Here is a 13166-nt window from a genome sequence, read left to right as displayed (position 1 = left end):
TCAAGGCTGGGAAGTGGCAAAGCCGAGCAAAATGGCACCAGGAAACTACTCCCTAACTCTCCTGGAAGACTGAGCTCTTCTTAGCTACTGTGTTCCAATTGGCTGCAAGATAGGAGTGGTGTAATCTGTAGGCACCCGCACTTATTCCTGACATGGCTAGAAAGAAACTGGCACTGGCAGAGATCAGCTTAGCAGTGTGGAGGATTGCTTGTAGGTGTAAGAGAATATTAGCCAGGGTGTTAGGGTGCTGTTGAGCAATCCTGTCTCACTATGCCAGGATGATAGTGGTGAGTCTGAAACAGTGAAGGTGAGGTCACTCTAGAAAGCACAGAGACAAAAGCTGGGTTGAAAAAGGCAAAAAAAATATCCACTCATCCAAAAAGAAGTCTGAGCTCAATGCCAGGCATTCAGAGATGGACCAATATTGGGACTCATCATGAAGAAAGAGCAAAAATCTTTAAAGAGAGGCCAAGAGGCAAGATTATAGAAAGCAGGATGATGCAAGGATAGAAGCAAGGTTCTTTGCTTCTTATTTAATGTTTATTTATTTCTTCTGAGGGAGAGAGCATGCATGCAAGTGGGGGAGAGGCAGCAGAGAGAGAGAATCCCAAGCAGACTCTGTGCTGTCAGCACAGAGCCCAGGGCGGGGCTTGTTCTCACAAACTAGGAGTTCATGACCCGAGCTGAAATCAAGAGTTGGACACTTAACTGACTGAGCCACCCAGGTGCCCTGCAAGTTTCTTTATGAAAACCAAAATAAACCGATGTGGAGAAGCTGAAATTACAAAGAGGGGCAAAGGGTGTTCCAGAAGGCCATGCACATTATAAAGGTCAGTTAAAGCTCTCCTATATAAAGGTTTATCCAACTGATACTTCTTGAAAAGAAAGAAACATTACTTCTGGCACTGGGAGTGGAGGAGATAGAATACAACCGATAAATATTTCAGAGTTCAAATTGAAAGGGAGAGGTGGGAGAGTGACTGGAAATAGAAGGTAAAGAGATAAAACTGTTAAAGAGGCCACTGAGACTTTGTGCAGATAGATAGTAAAACCATCTATTATCTTTAATTATTATTACTAATGCCATCTCTCCCTAATTGAGAGAAGGACCTAGAAAGAAGAGACTGACTGCAATCTCAGGAGCCGCCCTCAGCCTAATTGTTTAGCTACTAAATTTGGGGGTAATTTGAAATTTAGCCAGTGTCTTCGAGAGATCATTTTCCCTGCCTGTGTCTTAAATGTTAGCTGTGCTCTAGGACCTCATTCCTATGTTCTTTGTTCTCTCATTGTATGCTTCCTGGAGGATCTCAAGTGCTCTCAAGCTTTTCATGATCATCTGTTTGCTGATGACTCCTAAATTTCTGCCTCCAATTCAGATTGTTCTGTCTCCGCTCACATTTGTATAATCTACTCTTTGCAGGACAACTTCACCTAGACGTCACACAGAACCTCACACTCAAAATTATCAACACTCAAATCATTATCTTGTTCTTGGAATTGACTTTGACTCTTTTTCTGGCCGACTCCCCCTTCCCTGACTTCCCACAGCTTTTTTGGTGGCCTATCATCCTCCAGTGGGGGGGGGGGGTCACTTTTGTCTGTCTGTCTCCATACCTTACATCCATGGTGAGTTTATTTGTTATGTAAGATCAACTGGGAGGAAAATAGATGCCAAAGAACTGGGTCTCCATGGGGCCCAAGAGTAGGCCTGTGGTCTAAACAAATGTGAGAGCAGAGAGACTGGTCAGTTGCAGTGAGGCAAAGAGTTAAATGCTCGATTTCCTGATGTTCAGATTTTTCAGAGACAGCACTGTTTTGGTGAACACAGGTTAAGGATGTGGCTCCAGATGCGAGTAGCTGTCGTAGAATAGATACAGGATGTTAAGAGGCAACAAGAAGTTATTGGCAGCCACAGGATATAAGTCACCCAGGGTTTTGGCAGGATTTGGGCAGGAAAAGATGATTATAATCCAAGCGCATTTTACAATTCTTTGTCGATCTCATAAATCTTACATACTTATGGTGATCCAGTTTAAAGAAAATTGTAATGAAAACCTGAAACCTGATTTACAAATCATGACTTTCAACAACAAAAGTGGAGAGGACCAGAGGAAAACAAGTGAAAAGGAACTGATTTGTGCATGTAACCATCACTGCTTTTTCCCCATAATTGCGGGCTTCAGTGGTTCTTAGCCATTACTTCTGACTTACAAAGTAGCCAATAAACCTTGACATGTAATGTGACTGTTAATTACACACTTAATTGTAGCTAAGCCTTTTACTAATTATATTCTTAAGAAAGAATAATACAAATATTTATTGAGTGTTTGCTATGTGCCACTAATTTCCTGAGTGTTTTAGATTCATTTATCTTTACAAGGTAGGTATCATTATTTCTATTCTAAAGATGAGTAAACTGAGGCATGATGAGGATAAATAATATGCCTGAGATCTCACCACTGCTTAGGGGCAGAATTGGGATTCCAACCTATGCAGTGTGTTCTAGAACCAGAGCCACATTTGAGATAAGAGGCACTGAGAGAGTGTGAAGGTATCAGGGAAAGATGACTTTATTAAGAAATATTCTTCATATCATGATAGGCTAGTAAAGTTCTTTCAAAAAAAATAAAAGACACTAAATTATTGTCAATGAGTAATAAAATAGGATTTAACCAAATGAATTCATCCAATAAAAATTTGTTGAGCATATTCCATATACATATATTGAGTTGGATATTAGTATAATAGGATATAAAGAAGTATAAAATGAATTCTTTGCCTTCAGATGGGATATATATATATATATACATATATATATATATATATACCACACACACACACACACATATATACACACACACACACATATATACACAATGGAATATTACTTGGCAATCAAAAAGAATAAATCTTGCCATTTGCAACAATGTGATGGAATTAGAATGTATTATGCTAAGTGAAATAAGCCATTCAGAGAAAGACAAATATATGATTTCACTCATATGTGGAATTTAAGACACAAAGCAGATAAACATAGGGGAAGAGAGGCAAAAATAAAATAAAAACAGAGAGGGAGGCAAACCACAAGAGACTCTTCAATACTGAGAACAAACTAAGGGCTGCTAGATGGACGTTGAGTGGGGGGATGGTTAATTGGGTGATGGGCATAAAGGAAGGCACTTGTTGGGATGAGCACTGGGTGTTATATGCAAGTGGTGAATCACTAAATTATTCTCTGAAACCATTATTATACTATATGTTAACTAACTTGAATTTAAATAAAATAAAACGAAACAAAACAAAATAAAATAAAAATGCATTCTTTGCCTTCAGTTACTGTAATAATATGCATGAAAAAAGAGGCAAAATATTACATTGAATATTAGAAAGTGCAAAAAGAAATTCTAAGAAGTCAAAATAGAGATTTCCACTTAGGTTCTTTTCTGTATGGCAGAAACAAATTTGGCTATTTCCCAAGCCTACAACAGATTAGAGTGGGGGGAGCACCAGCAGTTGTAGCACCAAGAAGGTGATTTGGGGACGTTAGCAAACTCCCAGCCAACTTATCCTATCAGTTGACACCAACTAAAAATCCAGGTCCACATCCAATGTGTTTGGTTATGGGACGCTACTCCCAGCTCCCCTGGGGGTGTAAGTAATATACAGGGTAAGCAATACATCTCCTCTGTAAAATCCAAACTACGCTGAGTGCAGAAGCCCCTCTGTTTCCAGGGTTGCAAATAAGAGAAAACACTGTATTTGCTCTCCGAATGTAGCTTCAGGGTCAGTCCCTCGCAATGCCCCAGCCCTCACCATCTTGTGTCACTTGCAGCCATTCCTACCTATAGAGGAGCCAAGAGGCTGGTCACAGTGACGACAGGAAAACTGTGACGCAGACCTGAGAAACAAAATTAAGTAAGACAACAAGCCCTTCTTCCATCAGCAATGACAAAGGTCACCTTATCTTTGGTATGTTCTTTTTTTTTAAGAAAGTGGAACATTTGTAATACTCTTTAGAAAGATCGTCTTCCCCTCAAAAAATGTGCTTAAAGAGGGTAAATCTGGCATCCATGGGGAAAGATCAATAATCCAACATGTTCCCTGAAATTTGGGGGAAAATTGATTCCATTCTGGACTTACAGGTACAAAAATATAGGGTGATGTGGTTGCATATGAAAAAAAAAGCCCTCCAAATAGTTCAGACTTTAAACTCTTTAGTATTTATGGGAAAGCATGATCACTTCAGGTTACAATGGGTAGGCATTGTTTTAAACATTGTTAAAAATAATAGAAATATCAACTGTATTCATTTAAAAGTGTATGTGTTTTTGAAACCATTGTAACAATAGTAATAAAGGACTCTGTGAAAACCGAATAAAGCAAACTTTATGGGTCACCCATGAGACCATTTAAGAAAACAAATTGTTGTCGCTTCTGGTTCAGAATAAGCCAATTATTGTTCTTTATTATATCTTGCTTAGATCAAGTCTCTCTAAAGGTGATAAATACTAATCTTTTATTTATTTAAAATTTTTTTTAAATGTTTATTTATTTTTGAGAGAGAGAGAGAGAGAGAGAGAGAGCGAGCATGGGCGGGGGAGGGGCAGAGAGAGAGGGAGACACAGAATCCAGAAGCAGGCTCCAGGCTCTGAGCTGTCAGCACAGAGCCCAACGCGGGGCTTGAACTCACAGACTGCGAGATCATGACCTGAGCCGAAGTTGGATGCTCAACCAACTGAGCCACCCAGGTGCCCCAGATAAGTACTAATCTTTTAAATGGACAGGTCCAGTTTGTGATGGTTGTAGAGAATTTAGGTGACTTTTAGGAAGATGATTACGTTTGGGGTGGCATCGTGTAGAGTAAAAGTCATTTTAAGAAATAGCTTTACAGGAGCTAGAGAGGTGTGAGGTTAGTGAAAAGAGCCATTCACATTAGTCAAGCAGGCTTTACCAAGGGGAATATAAAGATGGGTTTTCACTGGTAGGCTAGCAAAAAATGGTCTTGAATAGCATGCAAGCAGTGTACCCAGTACTTAAATCAGCATTAATTTAATTTTTAGTGTTATCAGGATCTTAGATGATTCTCTTTATGGGGTCTAGGTATTTGCCAAAACTCTATTGCTATGTGCACATTACTGAGGATTGGCTGTACACCACCGTGTGTTTTCAAAAGAGATTGAAGCCACACCCCTTTTTCTTTAAGTCAGTCTTATATTCACATCAAATTCTTATTCCACTGGACTTTTCAAATTATTTAGTGTTAAACTTATTGAAGTGGCTTTTCAGCTAAAAGTTGGGCAATGTGGTCGCTTCTGAGACTTACTTCATAGGCCAGAGAAGCCACGTTCCAGGGCCTGCGGTAGTAGACCAAGGTATTTCCGTCCCGAACCCGGTCACAGAATCCATTGTAGAACTCATTGTCAAAAGGTGTGCTTAGGGGATCCATCCCTAAGATGTTGATGCTGAGAATGAACAGAGTAGCATTAGGTATGGCGATACCAGGAGCTAATGCAAGGCAGTCCTCTGTAGCTGGGGAAAGAGAGAGCTTTGGCTCAGCCCCCCCACTGCCCCCAACATATGCGTGATATAATCAGGAACAGAAGCAAGAGCCTGCTCACTTCTGCTTTACATCTCTGGCAGGAAGCACACCTTAGGAAGACCTTATAAACTTCCAGGCAACCTCGGCACTGCGGAGACTACAATGAAAGATATGCAGTAAGTAGGGAGCATGGGACCATCTGGCTCCTAGAGTCTTAACCCCAGTGTTGTAACTCTCAGCTAACTTCCCTTAGTGAACTAAGAGCCAACTCTGTAATACCACCTATTTAAATTATTTGAGAACAGAGCATCTCAGGGGGGCAGTATAACATATGCATGTAATTTTTAATCTACGAATCAACATTGGGGCTCTTTCTCTCCCCATGCTCTTTAAACTTAAGCTTTTTCCTCCATCTGCCTCACTGCTTGTCAAGAACCTCATTCCCTCCAGGCTTATATCATCTCTATTATATTTTCCAAAGGGAAACACAAAAATTTCAGCATCCTGACAAGGCATTCTCAAAAGTTCTACTTTTTCCTCCCAGCAAAATATTATTTGGAAAGGTTCAATTCAGAAATAGAAACCTTATTTAACTTAAAAGAAGTTAAGTTTGAGTTGTAGGGCTCAAAGCAACGTATGAACAAGAAGCATTCTCTGAGAAGAACACTTCTGTTTTTTGGAGGAACAGTCATTGTTATCTAGACTGCCTCTGGAATATGGGGTTCTAGACCAAGGAGGCCAAGACGGATGTTTGATCTGCAAAGTTGTAACTGAGTTTGACACAAAAGCAGAAATTCTTCCATTTCTCTAGACCACGACCCAAACTTTTGGGATTTGCTCTCTCTCGCTCTCTCCCCCTACCCCGCCTGTGTGTGATTTCTCAAAATAAGTAAATAAACTTTAAAACAAAAGAATCCAAAGACGAATACACATGTGCCAAATGAACAGCACAGGTAAGTGCTACACAGGTTCCCGACAGGAAGAAACCCCATTTCAGGGTCATAAATAGAGTTTTAGAAGAAGTAGGATTTGACTTGGGTTTTGAAGGATGGGGATGCAAGGGCAGGAGGAATGGTGTGCATAAAAGCATGGAGGTGGAAATGTGTATGGCATGATTTCAGGTAGAGGCGTCCAGATTTTCTGCTTGTTTACTCTATAAAAGATGATGTCCAACTCAGCCTGCCTGCACAATTTTAGCTTGATATATAGAATTTTTCATCTTGGGGTGCCTAGGTGGCTCAGTCGGTTGAACATCCGACTTCGGCTCAGGTCACGATCTCATGGGTGGTGAGTTCGAGCCCCACATCAGATTCTGTGCTGAAAGCTCAGAGGTTGGAGCCTGCTTCATATTCTGTCTCCTTTTCTCTCTGCCTTCCCCTGCTCACGCTCTGTCTTTCTCTCTGTCTCTCTCTCTCAAAAATAAGTAAAACATTAAAAAAAACTTAAAAAGTTTTTCATCTTAAGTTTGAGTAGTTGCAAAGGGTATAATTTCTCAGCAGGCTACAAATATTTATTTACACCTTAAAATACGATTGTTTTGCCTCTTTTTAAAATAAATCCAATGAAATGCCATAGTATTGGGTGGGTATCAAATCACTGCAATGTTTATATATCTTTAGCAACTAGACAGTTTATGGTATTCTTTTTGATTCCTTTTTTTTTTTAAAGACAATTTATTTTTCAGAGAAGTTTTAGGTTCACTACAAAATGAGTGAAAGATACAAAGATTGTTCATATGCACTTACCCCTTTTTATTCTTGGATCCATATTTCTATTCCAATTCCGCAGAATTTTCATCTAATGTGATGTTATTTTAGCTTGGAATTTTTTTTTATTTGTATAATTTATTGTCAAATTAGTTTCCATACAACACCCGGTGCTCATCCCAACAGGTGCCCTCCTCAATGCCCATCACCCACTTTCCCCTCCCCCCACCCATCAACCCTCAGTTTGTTCTCAGTATTTAAGAGTCTCTTATGGTTTGCCTCCTTCCCTCTCTGTAACTTTTTTTTCCCCTTCCCCTCCCCCATGGTCTTCTGTTAAGTTTCCCAGGATCCACATATGAGTGAAAACATATGGTATCTGTCTTTCTCTGTATGACTTATTTCACTTAGCACAACACTCTCCAGTTCCGTCCACGTTGCTACAAATAGCCAGATTTCATTCTTTCTCATTGCCAAGTAGTATTCCATTGTATATATAAACCATATCTTCTTTACCCTTCGTCAGTTGATGAACATTTAGGCTCTTTCCATAATTTGGCTATTGTTGAAAGTGCTGTTATAAATATTGGGGTACAAGTGCCTCTATGCATCAGCACTCCTGTATCTGTTGGGTACATTCCTAGCGGTGCTATTGCTGGGTCATAGGGTAGATCTATTTTTAATTTTTTGAGGAACCTCCACACTGTTTTCCAGAGCGGCTGCACCAGTTTGCATTCCCACCAACAGTGCAAGAGGGTTCCCGATTCTCCACATCCTCGCCAGCATCTATAGTCTCCTGATTTGTTCATTTTAGCCACTCTGACTGGCATGAGGTGGTATCTCAGTGTTGTTTTGATTTGTATTTCGGTGATGAGGAGTGACGTTGAGCATCTTTTCATGTGCCTGTTGGCCATCTGGATGTCTTCTTTAGAAAAGTGTCCATTCATGTGTTCTGCCCATTTCTTCACTGGATTATTTGTTTTTTGGGTGTGGAGTTTGGTGAGTTCTTTATAGATTTTGGATACTGGCCCTTTGTCTGATAGGTCATTTGCAAATACCTTTTCCCATTCCATCGGTTGCCTTTTAGTCTTGTTGATTGTTTCCTTTGCAGTGCAGATATCTTGAAAATTTTAATTGATTACTTTTTTATACTTTTCTGTACTAAAAAGATATTAAGTGAAATTTCTAAAATTTCAAGATACCTTTTGACCATAGGGTCTAAGTAATTAAAAGTTCCTCTGGATTGAGTTGTTATTATTAGTATCAGTATATATAAGTATTAAAAATTTTAAAGTAATAAGTAAACATAAGTAATTTTGGGGGGGAATGATGTCTCAGTGAAATGAATGGGACTTCTTTTTAAATTAATTGATGAGTTCCTGCCCTTGTGGGTGAATATCACTTATTGCTAGAAAAAGACAAGATTCATGATCAACTTATTCCTACTTTCTATTTTTATAAATGTAAATGCTGAGAAACTTTACTCACGTACATAAGTAGATAAGAATAGAAGGAATTTTGCCATGGCAATGTCACTTGATTCTTTGATCTTCTGAGATGTATGCCAAAAAATGGTCACAGACTAGTTTTTCATTAAAAATTATTTTCATAGCCCATTGTCTGACAATTGATTAGAATATCTTTCAGTGTTGTTGATAAAAAGAGTGAGAGACCAGTTGACTTACAAGGTGTTGGAGCCCAACTGAGCAGCAGTATTTGGAGACGTTTCTTGGTTCTTCCACATGGTAAAATTTAGATGGGTAAGGGGTGTATTCTCCTTTTGGAAAATGAAAGCTCCGTGATTTTAAAAGGGGAGATGAAAGGGGAGAATGGGTTTGATAACCTGAATGCCACGGAGTTGTTAAGCTTATCAAGTTTATGAACAATATATATGTATGGAATCGAAGATTTCCTGTCAGTCCAATAGCGTAGTTAAGCCACTAATAGTTGAGGAAACTACTATGTGAAAACTTACCTGCCCCTTAGAGAGTCTTTTTTGCACCCCATGGTACGCATACCCCACTTTGTAGGTTTTGTTTTGCAGAACAGCAAATTGACTAGTTGGCTGCATCCATCTGGAAAGTTACAATGAAGCTGATCCACAGTCTAAAGCACAACTAAGGAAGAAATGTTTCAAAACTTTTGACTTGGTTCCACTACTACAGAGACAGCCAGTCTAGTCTAGAATGAGCCAACTTTTTTTTCAGCCAAGAAACATGAGAACTTCTCATGGTTGGAATGTCATCGCCTGGGAAATTAAAAAAAGCATGTATATTTTGTCAGCACCTAGAGGTGCCTGTTTTCACGCCAGCATCTAGAACCATAGACAGTTCCAATTTACCAGGTAAACAGAAAACAAAGATCCTTCCACAGAAGTGGTGTTATGCTTAGAGCACATTAAAAAAAAAAAAAGTAATTCATTGCATGCTGTACATCATTTACAGATGGTTTGGATTTATATTTTTTCAATGAATGCAAGATGAGCTGAGGATTTCCCTAAACACTTCTGGAGAATCTCAGATGCCTACAAGGCAAGAGGCGGAAACATTTGTGATACAAGGGAATTTTCTTGGCATTAAGAATTTAAGTGGGAGTCCTTCAAATGAAAAACACATATAAGTTAAGGACTCTAGGTAATGACTTGTGACTTTCATGTGTAAAAGAATCTGGCTGTGCATGACTGCTGATAAGGTTCAGTGAGAGTTTCCAGATTAGACTGTGTAGAAGCAGTTTACAAGCATGTTGCTCTGACTAGGGTGTTTACTCCTATTACCTCTATTCAATATATCCCATTAGGCCCTTAGAAGAATAATGGAGATGCATCGTAAATAAATATGCAACAGTAATGGGATTGAAGAATATCTCAAATCTAATAAAGCATGTCATTTTGGAAACTCGTCTTAAATATTAATTACTGATTTATACTATTCTTCAATATTCTTAATTCAAAAATGTGGGTAATAAATAGCAACCTAAGGAGTTTCATTTTCTAAGGTTAGTTTTACTTTGAAGATAAAGTGTTGATTCATGGGCTTTGCAGTGATGGTGATGTGGGTGGTGATGAGCATGTGGACAGAAGGCCAAGGTGATGGTGAAACAAATCTAGTTTTATAAAAGTCAGAGAAATGTGGGTTTCAGTTCCACTAGAGACTAAAGAGTTCTGCTAGAATCTAAAGAGACTAAACTGGTTTTATTTGCTTCACTCAGTTTTTATCTGTAAAATGAATATAATAACTCCCCTGACAGCCTCACAGGATTATTATGGAAAGCTATAGAGAAACAACGTAGAAAAAGGTGCTGAATAGGGAATTTAATTAAAAAATGCTGGTGGACTTATTCTATGGGGACCAACCTCATTTTCCACCTCTGCAGCCAACCTTCTCCCGTAGCTGGGGCCCCACCCTCTTTCTTGGTCTCGAACAGTCAGCCCTCTGACGTTCCCTTCCATCAGGCCTTACGGTGGTAAAGCATGATGTATTTAGGGAGTCCCAGCCAGCTCTCTGGAATGCCTCATCATATAACTTCCTACAAATGCTTTATATGAAATTTTTCTTTTCTCTGAGCGAAGAAAACCAATAGATTATGAATGATTGTTTTTCAGCTAAGTGGGCTACAATTTCTGTAGCCTTTTATAAGACAGGGTGTAAATTTGCCCTGTGTGAAAATACATAACATATGCAACGCCCACCTTCAAGCCCATCTGTTTAGATTAGAGAGAAAACTGTTTCTTGGATCTACAACAAAACAAAACAAAGTGACAATGGACTTTCACCAGGGGCTCACAGTATCTCCTTGAAGAAAACAGAAGAGTCAGAACTCACTGGAGCATACAGCAATCTGGTTATAAGGTTGCAGACAACCCCCATACCATTTACTAACAATTGTTAAAATAACCTCCTGAGTCTGGAGACGAAAACTATTATACATTGGATTCAAGACTCCTACCTTTAGGCTAAAGGCCAAAGACACTTAGTATTAGTGGCCAATAGTTGAATGCTGCTAGGACAAGATTTCATAAAGTGAATAGAGGATGTGTGAAATGTTTTATCTGGCGCCTGACTCTTGGTCTCCTGGACTTTTTTCCTTACTGTGATTCAACAAGCACAAGTTCCCTCTGGTCTAGAGAGAGAAGACGTCTCCACTTGTAGCCGAACCGATGCAGGGGTCTTACCTTAGGAACTGCCCCCTGCCTTGGTGTAAGGTCTCAGTCTGAGCACCAATGACATTGTGGGTCCTGTGCACTGCAGGATGGTCAGCATCATCCAAGGCCTCTACCCACTGAGTACCAGCAGGGCTCCCTCACCCCCTGGGTCCTCCATCCCATACCCCACTGTTGTGACCAGCAAAATAGTTTCCGGACATTGCTAAATGTCCTCTGGGAAAAAAAATCGCCTCTGGTTGAGAGCCAGTACCTTAGTTCCTCCTCTTGCTTTTACCGTCACCCACATCTTCTTCTTGCCTCTCCCTATCCCCATTTCCGGGACTCGAGTCCTGAACCTGAGTTTCCAGGTACCCAGTTTCAATCTTACCTGATGCCAATTGACAGTATTTTAGAAGCACTTATTTTCATTAATCAGTCAATTAATTAATTCCTCTATATATCTACCCACCAGTATTTAATGAGTGCCTATGATGAACCAGGCACTGGGATTATGAGGTTGATAAGACACATTGCACTACAGGCAACGAAACAGAGCCATGTGCCATCTCCGTCAATACACCACTGGATGTGGGAACAGCTGTCTCTGTTGAGTACAATTTGCCAACAAATCCACCAAAAGTGCCTTCACTGAAGAAAGCTCAGAACCACAATTGGAAAGTATGCTGTAGATATTCCTGGGGTGTCCTCTATTTGGAACAGGATAGCACCTGGGGCTTATGTCATTTTTCTAATTCCTAGGGCACAGATCTCTGGGTAATGGTCCTTATTCTGCAGAACTCTGAGTTCTAAACTGTCCAAGGCTTCTCACCTGAGCTTAGCTGCCCAGAGCTCCTATGTATAGAACATGGATGGAACTTCATCTGGTGATGAGAACCAGAGTCTCAACGCCATTGCCATCAGGCATCAGAACAGATTATTCTGCCCTATTCCTCCTGGGTCAACTCTACAAGGCAGGAAACTCCTGAGATCTTACAACCAGGTATAGATGCGGGACAAGTTCCAGTGGAAGGCAGCCTTGCTGACAATTCAAATATTTGAATTGAATTGCCACACCAACCACAGGTGATTTCAATTTCAAGTGTTAACATATCACTTTAACATTGCTATGGCCTTCCAGAGGTTCACAAATGAGGTGCTTCATCTCCTGTTGGACTCAAATAATCACCTATCATCCTGATTCTATGGACCCCCTACTAAGGCTGGACAGCGTGTCCAAATTATCTGGAGATACTGATTCAGCACTTTACCTTCTTTCAAGCTCAAGCATAATTCAAACAGAAAGCGGACCCATGAGCTACTCTCTAACTCAGACCCTCCGTCACCCCAGCACAGCAGAGGAGATAGAGGTCACTTTCATCCTCAAGGAGAAACATTTAAGCCAAGTACAGACCCATAGCCTGCTGTCCGGGCCAGTTCGGATTCTTCCACTACTCTGTCACGGCAGGGAGGACGGGGATCGCTTTCGCAATCATCCTCATCTGAAAAGTCCCCGCAGTCATTGTCACCATTACACAGAAGTCGCCTCTTTATGCATCTGCCTGCAATCAAAATCAAGAAAGACACTGTGGCAAGGTTTCATTCTTTCGCATTGCCAAGTAGTATTCCATTGTATATATAAACCACATCTTCTTTATCCATTCATCAGTCGATGGACATTTGGGCTCTTTCTATAATTTGGCTATTGTTGATAGTGCTAAATCTTGCCATTTGCAACAACGTGGATGGAAATGGAAGGTATTATGCTAAGTGAAATAGGTCAGCT

At 40.1% G+C, this 13166-nt stretch overlaps 1 protein-coding gene across 1 annotated transcript in view; it reads right to left on the bottom strand.

Annotated features, from left to right (window-relative positions):
* The window catches only part of C9 (complement C9), a 53596-nt gene that overhangs the window by 25269 nt on the left and 15161 nt on the right, over positions 1–13166 (bottom strand). The window contains exons 4-5 of the mRNA XM_047073854.1: positions 12795–12942; positions 5324–5462 (exon numbers count right to left, since the gene is read on the bottom strand). Coding sequence (XP_046929810.1) covers positions 5324–5462; positions 12795–12942 — 287 coding nt within the window. The remainder of the gene's footprint in view (positions 1–5323; positions 5463–12794; positions 12943–13166) is intronic.

The sequence above is a fragment of the Lynx rufus genome, unplaced genomic scaffold (assembly GCF_022079265.1).
Source record: "Lynx rufus isolate CCGP_SWC_20201006 ecotype Redwood Valley unplaced genomic scaffold, mLynRuf1.p SCAF_1, whole genome shotgun sequence".
Classification (NCBI taxonomy): domain Eukaryota; kingdom Metazoa; phylum Chordata; class Mammalia; order Carnivora; family Felidae; genus Lynx; species Lynx rufus.
Note: the sequence above shows the minus strand (reverse complement) of the source record. Positions and strands in the feature narration are given on the sequence as shown.